This window comes from Thunnus maccoyii, chromosome 24, assembly GCF_910596095.1.
Source record: "Thunnus maccoyii chromosome 24, fThuMac1.1, whole genome shotgun sequence".
Lineage (NCBI taxonomy): Eukaryota > Metazoa > Chordata > Actinopteri > Scombriformes > Scombridae > Thunnus > Thunnus maccoyii.
The window spans coordinates 11188615-11210709 of NC_056556.1; the positions used below are offsets into that span (position 1 = coordinate 11188615).

The 22095-nt window shown below is 38.7% G+C and overlaps 1 protein-coding gene across 3 annotated transcripts in view; it reads right to left on the minus strand.

The window, feature by feature from the left end:
* Nucleotides 1-22095, minus strand: part of atp11a (ATPase phospholipid transporting 11A) — a 54225-nt gene that overhangs the window by 22428 nt on the left and 9702 nt on the right. For all 3 annotated transcript variants that reach the window (XM_042405073.1, XM_042405075.1, XM_042405074.1), the window contains exons 2-10: nucleotides 4450-4572; nucleotides 3505-3594; nucleotides 2656-2736; nucleotides 2398-2505; nucleotides 1597-1725; nucleotides 1328-1431; nucleotides 1184-1231; nucleotides 821-885; nucleotides 605-686 (exon numbers count right to left, since the gene is read on the minus strand). In XM_042405073.1, the coding sequence (XP_042261007.1) occupies nucleotides 605-686; nucleotides 821-885; nucleotides 1184-1231; nucleotides 1328-1431; nucleotides 1597-1725; nucleotides 2398-2505; nucleotides 2656-2736; nucleotides 3505-3594; nucleotides 4450-4572 (830 nt within the window). The remainder of the gene's footprint in view (nucleotides 1-604; nucleotides 687-820; nucleotides 886-1183; nucleotides 1232-1327; nucleotides 1432-1596; nucleotides 1726-2397; nucleotides 2506-2655; nucleotides 2737-3504; nucleotides 3595-4449; nucleotides 4573-22095) is intronic.

Genomic DNA, 22095 nt, shown 5'->3' on the forward strand with positions numbered 1-22095 from the left:
CAGGTGCAAATAAACAGAAGATTCATCATTAACAAAAATATATCCAATCCACATATAGAAACTAAGTAAAGCGCATAGATTCAGGAAGACAGTGTAGATCAGTTCCACATGTAAAAGCACAATAACACACTGTATTTATCAGAATAGATACTTGAATAAAAAGAGAACAGCTGACACAAGTCGATGACTCGAAGCCAAGTCCATTTTGGCAAAAGAAAGACAAATAAAATTCTAATGAGTTAATCAGACACACTGTATCCAAGTGTAAATGTAATCCACCTACAGTCAGTCATATCTACAGTACAGCCAATCTAGATACAAGATGCATGTCAATGCCAGATGGAGAGAAACGATCCAGTGAGTGCTGAGTGAGAGAACACAAGGATCTTCAGTCAATGAATAAATGAGGAAATGAAAAGTGAACAGATGGATGGAGGGATGGGTAGAAAAATGAAAATGATTATCTAAGCCAGTGTTAATTGAAGAAAATTATTCTGCCAAAGACTGTACAGCGTGCGTGTGGATGTCAATCAATGCTAACAAGTTCTCCTCCACAATTTATTACACATACAGTACATGGAAATGAGAGAGACAGAGAGCTCACTTTTCCACTGCAGACCGCTTCTGTGACTTGGACTGGTAGTTGAGAGCCATCTTGGTTTCCATACCAGTGTAGATGGCAACCGCTAAAGGAAGAAAGAGATAAAGGTGTTTTAATTGTTTTTTTTAATGGTGATAACACTACAAATGTGTTTTTAATATGTGAAAGCAGAGGTGAACTGTATTTTTAAACGTTTTAGTGTATTTCATGTGATATTACCATAGATGTACTCAGTGTTCTTGAGTGTGGCTCCTCGGAGAAGCAGATTCTCTGATCCTAATGGCCTGAAAACAGAAAACTACTCAATTAGACTGACTCATCGTGAGAAATTTATCCCAGAACACCTCTACCCCTTAATATCAAAACGCCATGTTTGAACAAGAAAAAATTTGTGTTTCTGACAGTAACATTACATCATACCTTGGATTTTGTTTTTGTGTCTGTAATCTATAAATTAACCATATCATATCATAATGACTGAATATGAAAGAAACCAATTGGTGGTGATTACATTAATAATTACTGGGAAAAGTGATAATATTTCTGATATGTTAGGAGTTTCCTGCATTGATTTTAGATTACCTGGCAACTGGCTCACTGTCCATGTAGACGTTGATACGCCCCACAAATCTGTGTAAAACAGAGGTGACAGACATGTTTCAAACATTTATTTAAGAGATATATAAGAAAACATTGTTCAACTGTGTGTGTGTGTGTTGTACTGACTTGTACAGGTCTGGCTGTGGTTGTTCACATTCTATCGTAGCGTGGATAGATTCCACCTCCTTCTCTGTGTTGTAAGCTTTGGTGTCTTGAACTGCATAGTATGTCTAACACGGGAGAAAAATATAGTAAATCATGACAGACAATGAGGGATAAAGGGAAAGACAGAGGTAGGAGGAACATCAGAGGAGAGAAGTGAGACAAAGATAAGATTGGAAGTGAATTAAGTGCTTAATTAAATGAAATTAAGCGCACATTAAACACACACACACCTTATGGCTGCTCTCTCCGTCCAGACTAGCTGTAGTAACAAAGCAGGTCCCATCATCTCGAGAGGAGGAAAGGAGGATGAGATCGCAGGGAAAAGTCTCATCTTCTTTCACATAGACGACATCTCCGACCTGAGACGGACACAGAAATAGAGCACAGAGAGCTGGAGTGAACCCTTTTTCCTTGTTAAATTTCTAATTTCAATACAATTCAACTTGATGATTCAAACCAATAATTTGCAAGTATTTGCACAATCAACTTTATTTGCACTTAGACTACATGGTCAAATTTGTCTCTTGCCTTTGTTTGCTTTGGTGAAAAGCTGAAATGAAATATACCATATCTATTGACTTTCCAATGAGGCCTGAAAGAAACAAACTCCTACATGTGGCATCTTTAAAGATGGCATGGCATTGATCCCTATTAGTTAATATTGCTAATGCAGTTTGTCTAACAAGCTAACCTTCTGCTTTACCACCTGTAGACCTCTCAAGTTCAGCCAACAGTCACTTACATCTGTTCTCAAGACTGTTGATCCTGTAAGAGAACCTTTATATTTGTTTTTTAGCTGCAATTTCACTCTCTCTTACTCAACCAATGGTAAAAAACAATAATGTAACAGATTTTAAAAGAAGAATTGCTCTCAAATGTAAGCTTACACACACACACACGCACACTCACAGCTTAATCACATGAAAATCCCTCAACATGAGCCTATAAAACAAATGCACCAAAGCTCTGTTCATGTTATATGGGGTGAGAGTGATTTATCTGGTCACACACACACACACACATAAACACACCCTGAGCTTGCGACTTTGTTTGCGGACAACTTTCCCATGCTGCACCACGTGGACAGGACACTGGTTGACGGCGTTGTCTGCTTTGTGTCTCAACCAGTCCTCATAACCCTGAGAGAAAGAGAGAGAGTGGCATGTATAAGTGAAGAGATGAAGTGTGTGTGTGTGTGTGTGTTTTGTCAGTGGTGGATTTATTGTGAACACCAACAGAGAAAAAGTAACTTAAGAACTTAATCGCTCATGAAAAGCTTCGGGTCTCACCTGTTTAATGGCGGTGACTGTGATGACAAAGAAGAGCGGCAGTCCACTGGTGATCGGACTGGTGGGAGTGTCAATGATCAACTGAAGTGACACAAACACAGACAGATAAAGAAATAAAGTTGAAATGAAAAATGCATTTTTAGCCTTTTTAGATCACATCCACCTATTTAACAATATATGCCAAAAAAAATCTATTTCTTTACATTATTATATCAAAATCCAATCATGTTTTCCTCCTATAAAACAAAATATGACATGTTCTTATGCAGGCTTGAACCAACCAATTTCAATCAATAATAGCATGACGTCCACGCATCAATCAATCTTCAGCTTTTAGCGTCCAAATTAAATTCCTCCGAACGTTACATCCCGCCTGTTTATCCTGTTTCACTCAGAAATACGTCACGATACGGAAGTTAGATACTCTTGAAATGCTGTTTCATCAGGACTTTAAAAAGAGAAACAGGATCTGACCTTTACATGCCTCTACAGGGATGTAGTAGCAATTACAAAAACATTGATGGACCTTATCTCCTCCTACACCCAGACAGATTAGTTCCTTTGTTTACATTGGATGAAACTTTATAGCTGCATTCACCAATCCTATTATGCTCCTTTAATATGGGACTACAGGAAGTTCAACTGTAGCAACAGTGCTTGCTTTTGTTCTCCAAAATAATGGTTTATTGCCACATTGTCTGACAGGTCAATTATATAAAAAAAACAACAACATAAAAATAACTCAATTGAATTGTTTTAATTACAGCATAGAAGTGAACAAAAGCAGTGGCAAATAAGATCTTATAAAACTGAAGAAAAAAAAATCAACGTAAGGGAAACAGCTCTTACCTGAACCAGAAATATGATGAGAAAGTAGAAGTTGGCGACTCTCCTGAACTGCTCAAACATATTCTTTGGGATGAAGTTCCAAAATGTGTACTGGAAACATGAGACATAAGTTCAGTCACACAGAAGAGTCACTTTAAGTGTTATCAACAGATATTCCTGTCAGACATCCAGAGGAAACATCCACACAGGTTCAGGGTGACACAACTTGGAGACAACTGAAAATAAATGGCTGACATAAACACATACAGGAAAAGAGACAAAAATCAAGTGCAGATAGTTTCCAGCCTAATATTTATCCTTGGAGAGCATAAGAAAACATAACATCACATTTATTTAAGAAGCACAATGCTCCTCAATGTTTGTGTTTTTACAGCAAACACAAAAATCAATGAATAGATGCTTTTTAATCCACATCACCATCAGTGGGATTGAATAATTCCATAAGAACTTTCAGGTTTAATAACACAGTATCATCACAGTACAAATATAAACCTGTGATTAACCACAACCATAAAAAAAAAACATTTTACAAAACTGCACATGGAGAAACAAAATTATCAATAAAGCACCAGCTCAAGTAGCTGCACAGATCACTGAAATCGTTAAATATCACTTCCTCCTAATAATCACCTGCTCTTCTTTCCCAAAACGCCTCTTTTCAACACTGTGTCCTATTACTGAAACTAAGTCACCCACACAACAAAAGACAAGCTTGAATAGTGCAGCAGCAGCGCTGGCTGTTCTTCCCTGTCATGTCCTTTTGTTCTATTATCTACGCCCTGCTCTCTTACCCTACTTACTCCATGTATAATTGATTCTGAACAGGAAAAAATAAACCGTCTTATCTAACTCAGTTCAGAAGTTCATTACTGTTGCTGTATTTTTAAAAAGATCTGAAAGTGCATTTTAAATCTGCGTGTGTGTGTGTGTGTTTTTTTCACTGACCTTTGAGGAAACTATTCTGTTGTCGGGGAATCTTTGTTGTATAAAGGCCTCGGTTCCTGGAGGAGGCTCCTTGTGTCCGATGTAAATCGTCCTGCTGTCCACCCAGTTCTCCTCACCAGCACACTGCAGGGAAAATAAGACACAAAAGACACATGTTTGTATATTTCATGTAATGTCATGTGGGTGAAGCTTTGTTCTGGCAAGATCTGAATAGATTTTCTGAATAAATCATCCAATATTTGTAACTTGATGTCATTTTTATTAGACTCTCATATTTGATAAGGTTTTAACAGCTAAACAAACGTATGACGATCTTATACTGTCACACATGCACTATCAACACACTCCTGCACACTAAAAACAAAATACTGCGTGATACACACAGAGATTCTCAGACATTTACACATGGATAGAATGAATGAGTAATTTCTCTTCAATGAATGAGAGCTTTTGTTACCACGGATACACGGACCTGCATGTGACTCAGACTGGAATGCAGAATACATGCGCGCACACACACACTCCCACGCCCACTCCCACTCCCACACACACACATACACAAGACTAATAAGACACCTGAAAGCAGACGTCTTCCTGTGTTGTTGCTTCTCTTTTGTTTTTTTGATGTTCTTTGTTGTTTTTTTTTTCTTGTCCTCAGGATATAAAATAAATCCAGATAGATTTAGGAGGATAAGCGCGTTGGAAGTCATTCAGTCTGTCACTCATTCTTTCTCTACTTGCCAGAAACTCTAAGTTTAGCTCCGCTGCTCTGAAACAACGACTACCTTTTTGCCCCATAAAGCCATCCAGCACATTTGCCACCAAGTACAACCAGTGATAAACAACAAGCCTGTAAAGACTTTAATTGCTTCATGGTGATGTCTGATTGGTTTATTGTAAATCCAGTGTGTCAAATAAAAGTATAACAGAATAACATGCTAAGACTTCATATAAAATATTAAGTGACTTCTCAACTTTTTGCACTAAAAACTCAATTTTTTTTCTGAACAAGTCTGATCAAGACATTTTGCAAAAGTAAACCCATTGACACATTTTATTTTACTGGCTGAAACTGCATTTAATGCTTTGCATCAGCTTGACATTCAATATAACAGCAGAGGTGATGATGATACCAATGAAAGACTTACTGTATTTACCCAGTTTTCAGCTCCTATTTGCAGTTTCTTGCATTTATCCATTTTCTGCTCCTGTTTAAGTATCTTCAAAATATTAAGGATCCAGACATGTTTGTTTTTTTCTCATACAAACTTAAATTACATAACTTAAAACTACTAATCCAAAAATAGCTCTTAAAGTCCTACAGTTATATAAACAAGAGCTAACAAATATTAGACTGGAAAGGCTACTGGTGGTTGGTATTCTAATACTCCTGACTAGCCTGAAACATGCAAGTCAGATCTTTGGGCTTTAAAGCATTTCAGGCAGGACTGGGCTTGCATGGGGAAACACACTTTATGACCAGCTGGATTTGGGGAACACATCCTACAGCTCAAACTCCATTCATCCTATGACAACACCACATCCCAGAGATTTACCAAACAAAAAACCTCAACAAAAAAATGCAAATTGTTTGCACAACTACATATTTGTTATGCAAAGTGTTCATGGCATCCATTTCACTTTTCCAACTCACACGAGAAGAGGATGTCACAAATTCAGACTTTAAGTGTAAAAACCAAGCTCTGGTGGCAATACCAGCTATATTTACAAAAAATATGCTGCACAAGTTTTAAGCAAATTTATGAAATGTTGTCAAAATGATATGTGAATCTACCATGAGAACATGGCAAGATTATATAACACTGATGCATCACCTAACATGTCATCTGTGCTTTCTCTTGTTTTTTTTAGGAATTGATTTGTCTTTTCTGATCCATCTGGTCTGAAACATGAGACATCAGGGTTACATACACCTCCAACACCTCTCAGACATGTAATAGTTGGTAGCATCTTTTTTTTCTTGGCATTTCCACCGTGGTTTTCTTTAGTTTGAATTGTGTCCAGGGGGCGTTCATGTCATAGCAGGTCACAGCCATCATTAAGCACCTTTTCATTTTGAACGGTGGCAACCAGCATGAGGGGCAGGCCTGGACGAGACATCCGAGCTCTGAACACACCTAATCCTCTTCACTTTTTCTGGTGTCGCTCTCACTCATGAAACACTCTCTATATACATTTCCAATGGCAGCTGTCAGTCACAGCGAATAAACCCGGTCTAAGTCGTTTAATTTGTTGCTAAATAGTCCGTCTACAAACATACACACACGTTCGCACAGGCTAACAAGAGGTGACAGTAATCTGTGGCCGGTCAATGAGATCGAGTGTGAAGAAGCTGCATGGCCCAGTTTCCATTACTCTCTGTCTCTCTCTTGTGTACACACACATACACACACATGCTGTAACTGGTTAACTCAGTGCTCTAAGATTACCTTGTTAAAGATGGAGGGCTATTTATATCCTGTGACCTCCAGTCATCAATGAGAGAGCAAAAGAATGGAAATGGAAAGGAAGGCAGAACTGAAAGCGAAGGAAAATTGACGTACAAATAAAAATGGACGTCTTCTAGACATACACAGTATATTATATCCATTTCTCATCACGCTTCCTCTCTTCTTTAGCTTTCTGAAGACGAGTATTGACGCTGCATTGAGAGTGAAGCTGCTAAAACAGCTGACATTCAGCGTTATTACAATCAGTTTGAGCTACGCGTTTCCAATAAACAACCAGTTTTAAAATAAATACGCCACCAAATCAACATCATATCCATCATATCAGTGAAGGACCTCACTAACAGGCTGACATCTGATGAGGAGATGAAAACCAGATAGCATGGACAGCTTGCCAGCGCCGTCGCCCACACAGTGTTACTGTTCCTCCTCTTCTCGCCCACCTGCCTGCTCCGTCTGCTTCACCTAACACATTTCTTACACGCTTCCTGTTTGTTGTCTGCATATGGAAAAGAGCCACAGGACAATGGCTGAGGTCTTAATGCTAGCATAAATTGATTAGAAAATATAGATATATATCTAATTGAATTTCACTATTTTTTATTAAAAGTAGTGGCTGGTTTCTGTCTGCTGCTACATGAGAAAGTGAGCAATTAATGTGGTTTACTGTGTTATCAAGAGATGTTCTACAGCACTGCCTATCATAAAGTGTCACATTACAAACATGTTATATAAACATACTGCTCATAATGGAGATGCTGCTAACTGGTGGTAGCTCGTCATAGTCTCATAAATAGCCTGAATTGGCATTTTGTTTCACTTCTTTGTATTTCAATCACTGCAGAAATGAAACTAGAAACTAGACTAATAGCTTGTTGTCTTTGATTGGAGTTGTGTAGATACAGTAGTATTAAAGCTGGACTCTTATTTCACTTTTATGAATGTCTGTTGCTGCAAACCTACCGCCTGGCTTTTAGAGCACAAAACAGAAAAGCCTTCATGCTCAGTCACTACTGTATTAAATCAATCACCAGTAGAGAGTTGCACAATGCTTATTGTTGTACAGAAAAAAGCCGCTATTTATAATTTGGTAAGCTTGACCTTACATCAGTGCTGTGAACTGAATGCAGCAAAGGCAAACAAGAATAAATAAAACGTACGATTGCAAAGTTTCATTATTGGTCTCCAGGCAGTAACTTCAACAGCATCTGCAGTGAACTACATTTTGACTCAGGGCACCTCAACAAGGCCTGATCTACTGTAAATGTTAGAGAATAAGACAAAAGGCCCTTTTTATTTCCGCTGTTCTTGTATTTAAGTGGCACATATTAATCATACTACCCGCTGAGGGTCCGGCTGTCTGCTTTACTGTGTGTCCAGACTAAAAACAACCTTGTGTTAAAAAAAAAAAAAGTGACATTGGTGGCGGCGTGTTGTTTCAGGCGGCGGTGAGAAGATGAAATACAATTGAGGAAGTCAAGTGTAAGTAATAAATCCTGTTACAGGAGTTTGTCTGAAGGCTCATCAAATGACAAAACCTGCACTTGTTTGATGGACGACACTAATCCTCAAACTACTGTACGCTGTGTGCAGCTTGAATCACTACTGTGTTACGTAAAGAGCTGCAAAATAAATGTGTATGAAAATGATGATTATTACATGAATCCATGTTGATCTGTATTGTCTCCATTCACTGTATTCGACTGTGAGTAGGGCTGGGTATCAGTACTCAATACCTTTAAGATATCAACCGAAATAACCCAGTACTCTAGAAAAAAATAACTATTTGCATGGTTTTGCTCGCAGCCAATCACCGCAAGTTCTTTGATTTAAAGTGACGTGTGATTGGCCCACTATTGCAGCAGCTACAACCCATACAGTCTGTGGTGATGTACAGTTATTTAATAAGTATTTCAATAATTTGAACACTTTCAAAATGTATTTGTATAAAAGTCATTTGGATGGGGAGGACTGGTGGCATTTTATGCAACTGAACGCTTCCATTCACATGACGGGTATTGAACGAAGTACTCTATTGGTATCGGTATCACTTAAAGGGTACTGGTGTTGGTACTGGTATCGTAATTTTTTAAACGTCTCCTCTCTTACTGTCATCTCTTCCATTTCGTCCAAAATGCCGCTTTACTGGTTTTCTCACTTCTTTCCTCTCCATCTCTCACCGCAACCCGGATGACCTCTAAGCTGACAATCTCTGTCCTATCGATTATGCTTAGCTTTCATACACATTCAGGCTTTTTACATGAAAGCCTGCCTGTGTCTAATCATATAAAACAGAATCTTTATAAAATAAAATCTCGGCTTATAAAATAAAACTGCTCAGTATGAGCTCGGGCCTTTAGCCTATGAATGTAACTGGAGACTTTACGCTATTCTGGACCTTGATAATCACTTTTAGCGGCGTTTCATGTTTCAGGACGCGGCAGGTTTCAGGGGTGTATTTATAGTCAGAAGGGAAACATTTGTGGTCAGGCGAGAGGGATGGAGAGAGCTCGCAGGCTTTGTTTCTGTCTGCCTCACTCAGCGCCCACATCCACTTTCCTTAAAGCCATGTTACAGGAAAGTGTCGGGAGCCTATTAGGGAACACACACACACACACACACGCAGGCAAACACATCACTGCTACCATGTATGAGTGCAGGCACACAATAACACAATGGCAGTGTTACCTCTGTAGTCACTGGTCCGAAGGATATATTTAGCTGAGCAGACAAGCTCCACTTCTCCTATTCTTCCTGTCACTTGTGTGTGTGTTTTTCTCACTGCTACCACAGAAAGATGAGGAAGTCTCCGGAGTGAGAACATTAAGTTGTGGATAGTTTTATTTATTTTTGAGCTAGAATTTTATGTTAGTTCGGTTTAAAGGAAGTGCTGGAGCCTGAAGATACACACATGGAGCAGTCATGTGTTTGTATATTTTAAAAGAAGTGAAACTAACACTTCGAATGTGATCTAAAAACTGACAACAGCTCGTCAAAAATGCCTCGTAAAAACATAACATATAACTCTTTCTTGTCTAATCAGTAAATGGTGTGGAAAACATTCCGTGAAATTGCATTAAATGTTGCAAGTGCACAGACATTATTCAGCCTTTTTGGGAGAAAGTGTGGGAGAAAGAAAATCCTGGTCTGGTTTTGCAGATATGCTTAAACATTTGTGACATCTACCTTCTGAGGATCTTTACGGCTGCAAGTAAAGTAAGTAAGGCTGCAGTTATCACATGCTCACTTCAGAGAAATCCCCCTACTACGGACCTTTTCATAGACATGGTCAACTATATATACTTCATGGAAAAGACGACTTACATCCTTTGAGACAAATGTGAAAAATACTAGATGCAATAGGATTGTTACTCTTAGGAAACAGACGCTGGTTAATGCTTTATTATTTCTAGCATCTTCAATAGTACATATAGGTAATGGTGCTTAACTCTAATGTAATGAACTGCACCCATGTATTTAATTCTTAACCTCATTCTAGTTCTCATGTCTTCAGTTTCTCTGTTAAAATGACTTGAATCTCACTGAAATGTGCGAACAAGTCGGCGCTTTGAAAATCAGACAACATATAATTCCCACACAACCTGAACACAACATTACAGCCCAGCAACTGAAGTCCCACTGTGATCAGGAACAGAGGACCATATTGTAAACAGGAAGAGTTGAACCCACCCACTCACACAGATGACACACACTTCCTTAAACAAGCAGCCGCCGTCCCTACATCCCCCCCAATAGCACCCGGACCACCAGAGCCGCAGTTGAAAGATGGATTCAGAGAGAAAAGATGAGTATTGTTGTGTTTGTTTGTTACATAGCGGAGCCAAAAGCAGCAGATATCTCATCTCGCTGACATTATTCCTTCTAACAGAGATGCCGTTTTGATCAAAGAAGCACAGAAACTTTTGAAGATATCTTGTAAAATTTGCCATTTGGATTAGATTAGACATACTTATATGTTTGTGCTCAAGGAGTAAATTCAATTCCACAGCCTGGAAAACACAGATACATCCATAAAAAATCCATTAATAATCCAACACATGACTTAAACATGACTTACAGATTGACATGATTTAGATATGTCAACACACCATCACAGAGGGTAAGCAAAGCAATATAGACCAAACGTTGAAGATAATTATCACCACTAAATAACAAGCTGAAAAGATTATTTGATCTGTTTTTTAGTTTTTTGGTATACTTATACATCAAAAAAGATGTAAAAATAAATCATCTGTTAAAAAAAGAATAAAGGGAATCACTAAACTTGAGCCCAAGAAATGACACTTAGTTTAAGAAATTCAGAAAAATGAAATGTATAGCTCAATACCAGAGCAAATGTCTCACTGCAATGCATTTTTAGTTCAAATGATCAAATGTAAAATGCTGATTACATCTCAAAACTACATGCATCCACACTGATGTTTTCAGGTCATTGTCCTAAAGATCTTAGACCACATAAAAACACATAAACAGTAGCAGAAGTCGTACCTTTCCATCCTATTGCAACAAAAAAAATGTGACAGACACTGGTCGTTCTCCTTGTGCTCCTTCATCACTGACTGAGTTTTAATAGAACCAAACTCACAAATTTAGTACTTAACATTTACTGAACAAGCATTAAATAGTCATTTGTGAATTAACCAGATGAGCAGTTGCTGGGCTGAGAGAAGTCTGACAAACTCAACATGAATATAGCTTAATGACAACACCTGTACTGTGAGATTGGCTGTATTAAAACGAGTGATCACAGAGAGGGTTGAGACATCTTGAACTGTACCGCCACAAAGCTCCTGATCAGGCTCACATCATTGTTTTCCAAAAGCTCTGTTTTTACTTGTCGACAACCGTAAGGAACAGTTGGCATTTTAAGATGTATTCGCTGTAGACACGGTTTTCTAAAAAAGCTACGTTTTGATGTGAGAAAAAAATGACAGCTTTGTGTATTTTACACATAAGGCAGTGAAAAGACTTAACAAAATTTATCTGGCTTAATGTGAACGTCAGATCTATTGTTAGAAGTTTACTTTACAAACTCTAGAAAACAACTACAGTATCAACAGAGCATTCAGTCTCCGAGGTAATATTATAGTTAGTGCTGTGTGATGCCTGGAAAGTAAAGATAACATTTACAGGACGCTCCGAGCAGGAAAGAGGAATCACTGCAACGCACACAAATGACTGCTGTTTGTTTGCGGCTTTAAAGGCTGAGCCGTTGTTTTCGACTGATGACCAATCCCAAAGTATTTTATCTCCCGCTCCAACAGGCAGCGCCGAAAATGAGTCTCGACAAAAGCTACGGACGACAACCTGCTCTCTGCGATACGGCTGACGGACACACACACACTCATACCCTTCACACTCGCTTTCACATCTGTGTCATATATCAAGGTTGCATGTGCAAACATCATCGAACACATGCAGGTTATCTCTCTTCTGTCACTGAGCTATGGAGATAAGAGAAACCCTGTAGCCTTCCCTAAATCACATTAAATACAGACATACATTGTGTGTGAGTGTGTGCCTGTTGACTACTGCTCTTGAGATAAGGTAGAAAATGTTTTGGCTAATAGGGTGAAAAGGATAAATAAGTACAGGACTGTAGAGATGTTCATGCTAACTACCGTAGCAGTCCTCTGGTTTATTTCAGGTATTTAGAGCAACTTTTAAATTTAAAAGATGTGAAAATCGGGTGAATCCCAACAACTGAGAGAGTTTGAGCATTTTCCTAGGTCACAGCTTTCTTTACGGCTGCTCCCGATGGACTTGAAGTTAAAAAAAGGCACTGGAGCGAGTTAAAAAATAGCAGTGAACATGAACTTGTCTTGTGTTTTCAATGCATGTGGAGACCTTGTGCTGTATGTCAGCTGGTAGGCCTGGGAGGCAATAAAGTGATTAACTGCTGCAGTATAGAAAGTCCACATTGCATAAAGAGATAAAAAAAATAAATACTCAATGCAAATATTGTGGAGGATTAAAGATTTGGTGTGTTTATTTTTATCTTTATGTGTGTATGTGATACTCTGATACACGTCCTGATATCTGCATGTAACAGCCTGGGTGTGTACGTTACTGTACCTGAGTCACAGATTAAATACCAGCTGTGCTCCCCATCTGTCACTGTGTTGTTCTGCCTCACCAGGGCCAACCCGCCAGACCAAATAAGATAATGACAAATCCTCGCTATCCTCCCAAACGCCACCCTTTAACCTTTAACCGTGACTGCGTGTCCACACTCAGAACAAAACCCTCAGCATGTGTCTGTGTGTTTAGAGCTGTGAGCTTCCAGGAAATGTCAAAAGATAAAAGCCATCGGCAGCCAATAAGATTTCTGTGATTCCAAATAGTTGAGATTTTTAGTTCTGGTTATGAGCGAAACATGAAAAAAGGTAAAAAGTGTTTGATATCCAGTTACTATGATTGTACTACTATGGTTTACAGGTTAAAGTAGTGACATGGAAATGTTCACCTGTTCGCTGAAGTTCTTCTTTCAGCTGATGAAGACCGTCTGATATGATTAAAAGCTATGGAAAAAGCTAAAAAGTGAACCTTGAATTGGGATGTTTGACTGAACTTTCATACTTAACCTTTGAGCCAACAGGGACAGGAAGTCTTAAAAGTGCTGTGAAATAAATCACAACAGCTAATAATTACATATCAACATGACAACTGAGCAAACTCTAAATTTGTAGCTTAAAGAGCCAAACAGCATTATAACACAGACTGAAACGAATATCCATACTGATGTCATAGCACTTTAAGAGTAGTTAATACTGCTTTTCTAAACAGATGAACAGTTTTGTTTCCACTTTCTGAAGTCCACCTCTATAATTTTCAAGCATTACAAGTCAAGTCAGTTTTATCTGCATCACCCAATATAACAAATTTGTCTCATTACAGCAATACCACATCCTCTATCCTTAGACCTTTGATTCAAATAAGGAAAAAAATAAACTTCAGGAAGAGTCCTCTCCCTGGACAGACAGACATGCAATCATGTGCAATCTGTGATCATTTTGTAATCAGAACAGGGAGGGGAAGGGAAAGAAAAACAACACAAATCCCCTGCAGTGATACCTCTGGCTTGGTTATATATCCCAGCAAATGGGGTTGACATCTGGGAGGGATAAGATTAACCTCCATGCATGTTACACCTTTATAATGATGCTCCTCATTAGCAGGTGCAAAGAACTGGTGATCTTATCTCCACACGCAGACCATATCGGAGAGAAAAACAAATAGAGTAAAAGAGCTTCAAAAAGCCAATGCAATTCCACAAAAAGAGAAATCACTGACTCATGTTTTTTAAAAAAAAAAGTGTGACTGTGCTGCTTTTGTGTGTGCGGAGGTGAAACAGCAACAACCACTGTGGCATTACCAGAGATGAGAGGACAGAATACTAATCAGTTAAAACCAAGCCAGTCTATAAAGCAAACTGTCTGTGTGTGTGTGTGCGTGTGTGTGTGTATGTGTGTGTCTGTCTGTCTCTGGGGGATTTAGTGATCTGACCCCTCTAGTCCTTACTGCTTTGTAACCACACACACACACACACACACACACACTGAAGATCACATGAGAGCACTGCTGGTATTAATCAGAGTCAGTGGACTTTATGATTCAGCATTTGTACTGCAACGTGTGTGTTTGTGTGTGTGTGTGTGTGTGTGTGTGTGTGTGTGTGTGTGTGTGTGTGTGTGTGTGAAACACCAACTGACATCATGATAACGCTACACCTGCATGTCCTTACAAGCCCTCGAACCTGAAGATAGTTAAAAAAAGGAAAAGTAGAGTAGAGAGAGAACAAAGGAAGGATGATATAGGGAGAAAATCTAGCAGCTTGTTTGATGAAAGATTTAAATAAGTACTCTACCTTTGAACTGACAACACTGAATGAAAATACAAACCTAATTAACTGCAAAATAGCATTTCAGCTTCTACTGTCATTTGAGCTTCTATTACCAATACTGCAACTACTGCTGTTATTGCACTATTACTACTGTAGTATTAGGCTACTACTACTTGACACATTACTACAATGACTGCTATGATTACTACTATTAGTAATACGTTTGCTATTACAGCTTATAACTCCTCCTCCTGCTACCACCACTATAAACATAACAATACTGCAACTACTGCTCCTCCTGTTATGACTAGCATGTTTGTTTTCCTGTATGTACTGCCCAAGTAATGATGTGAACCTCCTGAGCTTCCATTCACTTTCTTCTTTGATTTATGACTAAGGGCGGATGATCCAACCCTCACTGTGGAATGTTAAACACACACCACACACACACACACACACCTGGATCATACCACTACAAAATCACTACCCAGTGTGATGGTGGTACAGATTGGTACAGTCTGATTGCTTGTGTGATTTTATTGGATAAATAAATCAAAGTGACATGACTACAGGTGCTGGTGGACTGAAGTGATACAGGGCATTAATGTCAGTCACTTGTTTTGCACTTGCTTGGTAATACCAATTAATAGTGGGAAAAGCACAAGATTATATGAACTAATAACTTGTTACATGAAGTCTTAATGAAAAAGGCTGAGTCATATTACATTACTGGCCTCAGTCTTTACAGTCAATTAAGCACAATAGATCATTTGCTCTGGATTCCTGAAGCTAAGAACAAGATTCACTGAATTCATCCACTGTGCATTTAAGTTGCATTTGCATGAAATTAGGGTCTTACAATCACCTGGCACCTTCAGCAAAACATGCAGTAGGTAGGAAGACAGATAAGACATGAAGATGCAGGACAAGTATAGAATAGGAAGTCAGAAAATATTTGGATAAAATTGCAGTCTTCATCAAAATGTGATGGATCTGCTGCACTGGGATTTTTACTTGAAAATTTACATTAAAGTCATCTTCACACAGAATTAAAATGATAATGATGAAAGGGTTCTAAGTTTTGTGAAAATGATTTAAACTTAAGACTAAAACACAGATGCTGTTGGTAATAACATGAGTAATAATTACACTGACATAATAATGATAATAATGAATTCTAATCCAGTCCAAACAGGGTTTATATTATAAAGATTTGAAGCCTCAGGTAAAAGTATCTAAGGGTTTTACTGCAGGGCTGCTAACACTCTGGAGATCAGCCATCACTGAGATAAAATGACCTGAAATAGACGTTCACCTGCTTCTATTACCTATGTGGGTCAGCAGACCACTGCCAGGCTGCGTGCGGATTTGTTTTGTGGTTTTAAGATTCGAAGCGCTGCGTAAGTTTGTTTTTGTGAAAGGAGTTATATAAATGATATTATCCACTATTAACGAGCTGAAATCACTTGTTGTGTATGATTATGTAACACGAGGTTGCAGTCGCCTCTATTGTAGGCCTAACAATTAGGTGTGATGACATAATCTCTTTAAAAAGGATGAATCCGGCTTAATCTTATTTCACACAAATACATATATGAATACATGAATACATTATTATACTATTTCAGAGAGGTAGTTGTATTTCACACCACTCAAACAAGGCCGACCCTTCCTGCTGAATCAGTTTCCCTTCTTTGATAAACTATAGAAACAGTGAGAGAGAGATGACAAAGAGGAGAGGAGAGGATATATAGCGAGGAGAGGAGGAGATATAAAGAGGAGAGGAGAGGTGTAACCTCGGTGCTTCTGTCAGCTATACAGAGAAATTCATTAGCCTGGTTTCCACACAGCAAATCTCAGTAGGAAACTGGGATAACAAGCCTGTTTTACCCCAGTGCATGCAAGACTTCTAACTGTAGATTCAAATTTCACAACTTTGATGACCCAAATAATTACAAATATCCATCTGCATCAGAGTGAGAGAGTCTCTATAGCAGCATTAATCCCTCCATTGCAAGCTGTATTGCTTTAGGTGGACTATAAGCTGCTTTAAGCAGTGATTACATTCAATGAAGTAGATGCAGGATAATGCAAGATAGATACGAGGCAGGAGGCAGACAAGCTAATAGGCCAACCACTGTGCTACTACTCCTCAGAGCTGGATAGAAGACCATTGTTGTGGATTTCCTGTGGATAATCAGTCATTCTTCGGATGTGGAGGGAATAAACGTACACACTGCTCCTACTTGCTTCATTGTGTCTGCTCTGTGAGTGTATGTGAGAGAGAAGGGCTGGATGGGAGTGCTGCTGATGGTCACATGATCCCCCATGACTTGACCTAATGCTGCGTTCAAGTCACATGGGAGTAAACGTTGACAACTTGGAAGCTTTCAGGACTGTAACAGCTATTGATCACCTGATGACAGTCGTGTCATCTCGAGTAGCAGTCTCTTATACAGCTGAACGGTATTTTTAAGTAGGAGGTTTGTATGCATAGGAAGTTGTTCTCACCCTGGTTCTCCGTCTCTCACTGTTCAGCAGTTAGTAGATTACTAAATGCCCCTGAATGCACCTCTGCTCGCAAAACACCACGCAGAAAACATGACTAGTCAGACATCCAAAGATGTGTCATGAGTCTGAGATTAGGGACAAAATGTCCAAAATGACCAATCAGACAGAATTCTGCAAGAATAGCAGCAAATATTTCTGCCAAATGTTGAGTAATTCTCACTAAATAACCAATTCTTTAACATGGTTTTCTCTATATCTCTGGTATAAAAACAACTCACCTAACATAAACATATACTATTTTCAGATTCCATGTTTAAAACTCCCAAATAACAAATCTTCATACACAGTAAAATGGAGACATATACACACGCTCTCACTGAATCCAACCAATTCCAGTAAAAAAAACTATCAAATAATCACTTCAGGAAGTGGTGAAGAGAGATTTAATGGCATCTGTAACATCATGACTGTTCCCCTTGGCTCAGCAAACTCTACAGTTAAACATATGTCTATTGGTGTTTGTGTGTATGTGAGTACACAAGTTACACTAAGTGCCTGCATTGATCTGTGGACACTCAGATGGCTTTAAATAACTCAAGCGCTGCCGTTGAAGGGTGGCGGGCTCTTATGAGTGGGTAACATCACTCAGCTTTTGCAGGGGTAGCACCCTGCTGGAACATTTTGATTAAGTATGCTGAAGAGGCATCAAATATTGAGAGGATGAAACAAAATGTGATCCTTTTTGTGCAGGATGTGGTATGGACGATCATTTTTTCCAGTTATTCTGACTGATTAGACCTCGGTACAGGTTGAAGTTGGGTGGAGCAGTGTTGAACTTGCTGAGGTTACAGAAATTGATGCAACAGATTGGTGCAACAGAGTCACGAACATGTCAAGCCCACACCATTCTAAATTGCATTGTAGGTCAAAACATTATTTCAAATGTTTGCATGGAATAAAAGAGCCTCAAATCAAACTAATTTGAGAGAAAATCATATATAAAATGACTCAAAATGATTATTCGATTGTCAAAATAGTTCAACTTTAATTGATTAACCGAGCAATCGTTGTAGCTCTAAAAGGTTAAGTGGCTCTGTCCTGAGAGTTGGCAAAACTGGCTTCTGCTGTCATCATCAGGTGCCGAGTAGCTGAGCTTTTTGCTCTGTGTGTGTTCAGTCATGTGGATATGTGTAACGCTCAGGTTAACAGTGAGGAGACAATAGCTAAACAGATAACAGGTTGAAGTGTGTACTTTCAGATGATGGATAACATCAGATCTCAGCATGAGGGAGATACAGTACAAGCTGAACCACAAATCACAGCCAAAAATGAAAATGCATCAACCAACTGGAGCCTTGAGCTCTGTACAGCCACATACCTGGAAGTAACAGCGATTTTTTAACTGTAATGGCCAAATAGATAGCAATTACCTTATTTGTTACAATACTATGCCTGCACAGAACTAAGGTGTTAACATGTGAAGCAGGAGATATTTCTGTTCTATTTAGATTATCTTGTTTTTATGAATTTAACTTCCCTGATCCACCTGGAGAGAATCTGCAGTATAAGCCCTAATGCATTTGTATAACCTGCAGTTTGAGAGCTTTCCTTATGTAAGTCTGTTCTGTTCATCAGGCATTTTTATTTTCCTTAGGGTGGCAGTACCATTAGCTGTTGGTCTACACATGTTGTATCTCTGTTTTATTGCTTTCACTTCCTGCTGTGATGTAAGGCCATCTGCTTGTCTCCCAGGAGTTCAGAGAAAAGTACCAAAATGCTTTTAATCCTTTTTATCTTCCTCCAATGTGTTTATTTCCCAACTTTTCATTCTCTCGGTCAGTCTCCTGCACATTAGTGGAGTTCCCAAATGTTTGTCCTGCAGGGACGCTGCTGCTTAATGGTGTTCATTACACGGTTTGTGTTCCCGGTAATCATTCCCAGACATCACAAACAGACACACACACACACACAAAAACTATAAATATAATAAATATAAAAAATATATGTAAAAGTTGTGTATGCTAGTGCTGCTGTGTCTCCAACATAGCGACAAATGAGTCAAATGTTATCATAACCAATAAGAATTAGGACCAAACTTAAAAATGACGCCCTTTTCTTGTCTATTTAAAGACAAACTGACTCATAAAGGAACATCATTAGCCTCACTTTGTTCCCACAATATGTGAAGCAACACATCAACACGAGCATGCTGTGAGCAGTTTAGTGACGTCACCTAGGCTACTGCTATCCTTGTAAACATATACCAGTGGTGCAAAGTGAAATAAAGAATGCAACAACACCAAGAGGGATTGAATGAAACAGAAAAAGTGAGAAACAGGAAGTGAAATATTTGGGGAATTTAAAGCTTTACCTGAATCAGTCTCTTCATTCTTACTGGCCTTTACAGTCCATTCATTCTCTGTCAGTCAGATAGAAACTGTAGCCATGTTGTAGTCTAGGGTTATGCTACCAGGAGCTGAAAAGGCATTAATGAGGCCTCACTCTGTCTATCTGACCTTTCCCTGTCTCTACAGCTCCAATCCTTTTGTGTCCGTTTGCCAGTTGTACTGACTGGTGGCTCCTCAATAGCTGATCTGCTCTCCCTGGTTGGTCTAGCTGGTCCAGGCTCCAAGGACTCTGAATCGATCACATGATGATCAACTGATAAAGAACTGCAGTCAAATCCGAATTCGAGTCTCCCTCTAGAGCCTCCCTCTCACTGTTTCCATTCAGACTCAAGTTTGAAGCAACTTTCGACACGATGATACTCAATTATTACTGTTTCCTAACAGGCTGTAACGTCCACGAGACAATGACAATGTTTCAGCTAATCTTACTCTCCTTTCCTGCTTCAACTTGGAGACCAAAACTTCACTTAAAAAGCACTAACTAATGGGTATCTTTTAGTGGAAATTTATTCTGAAGATAAGGTAGAACATTGCATAAAGTCTAAAACCACTTTCCAGTTAGTTGCACCATTGGACAATCAGCTATAAACCTTATATTTTACTTTAACTGCTATTTTTTATTCTTCTAACTGAAAAATGTCTTTGTAATTTATTGTTCTCAAGTTAGTTATGATAAGTAGTTAGTTGTTCATTTTCAAGATTACGTATTGATTTTACTTCCATATTAATATCAAAACTAAACAATATATTGAAATGTTGGGCTTATTTTAACAATATTCATGTGTCTGTAGAGTCAATACTGTCCTGTCCTCTGGTAGTCTGACCTGTTATGTTACTGTATGTTGCATCAATGTTGTTACACGATGACAGTATGATACATTGAGTGTTTACATACATATTAGTATCCTTTACAATCAGGTTTTTGGAGTTATGAGTTGCGCATGTAAACATCACATCCCGGTTTTGAGAAACCTGGAAGATACTGTAAGAATCATGTAAACAGGAAGACTAATAACCAGGTTTCTCATGTTCCATGTAAACGTCATATCCTGAAAACGATCAAAACCAGGCTACTTGTGTGCGTGTAAACACACTCATTGTGATACGTTATTAAATCTATTAAATGTATGTTAAATCTATGTATTTAATCTATGTTAATTGAATCTATACATTTCATGCAATATCCTGCTGTATGTGGTTCTTTCCTGTTATCTTTTGCTCTAGTCTGGTCTTTTCTACTTTTCTCTGGTGGGTTCTGCTCAGACAATACGTCATGCTACATGATACTTTTGTTTCAGCCACAGACATGCCAACAACAACGCAGACTCGTTACTTATTTTACAACAGAAAGTCGTAAAACAGTTTAAAAGCTCCCTTAGAGAAATACGTGCATCTCTGTGTTCTGTTCTTATATTATTTTATTGTACTAATGTGTTTTTCGCTGTGTGCTGTTTTTTCATTTCATTTCCTTTCAGCTGAGTTCTGTTCAGTTTAATTTTCTCTTCTCTGTCAAGTCGAGCTTCACTGCTCTCTGTTCTGCTCTGTCCTATTCATGGTGTTGCATTGTCACATGTCCCCATGAATCCTGCTGCCCTTCCATGTCACCAAAGAAGACACACACTCAATGCGAGTGAGAGAGGGTGCAGGAAAGGAGAAAATTACTATATGGTCAGTTTGTTCCTCATTATCTCCTTGACAACCATGAGATTAACAATCTCCCTGTCTCTCTCTCTACCACTGACTCTGTTATCTCACTATTATGTCTAAATTGTCCTTTCTATCTGTCCTTCTTTCTTTTTTTCATTTTCTTTCATCTATCATTGATTCTCTTTTTCTAGCTGTGACTGTTCATCATACTCCATGTCTTCTTTATCCACCAACTCTATTTGTGTCACAGTGTAACACTGTCAAAGTGGATGATTGAGAGCTATGCAATTTCACGGTCAATAAGTGGGACGACACACTTATTGCAAAAAGAGATACAAAAAAAAAAAACATTTTACGTGGGAATTCCTGAAACTGCATCCAACAAGTGGAATAATCTCGTCTCAACAGGAGAGTAAAAAAAAAAAATCACAGGACAATTCAGAGGGTGAGGGGAACCTAATGGCATCATGTGGCCCTCATGGGACCAGTCACCTGACTGGGACTGAGGACCATAGTGGAAATGGATTTCTAGAAGTTATGAGATCCTTGCACTTTCCTTTCCAGCTGTTTAAAGTTAAAAGAAGTACGAGTGTGGCGGTGCTGTCATGCATAGTCACAATTACAGCTGCAGTAATGCGATGATATCGTTGACTGCAAGATTTTATTTACACTGCTTCTAAATGCACTTAGCGTTTCACAAAGCTGCAGCTACAGGACAAAATAATCGATCATGAAACAAAGTGAAATG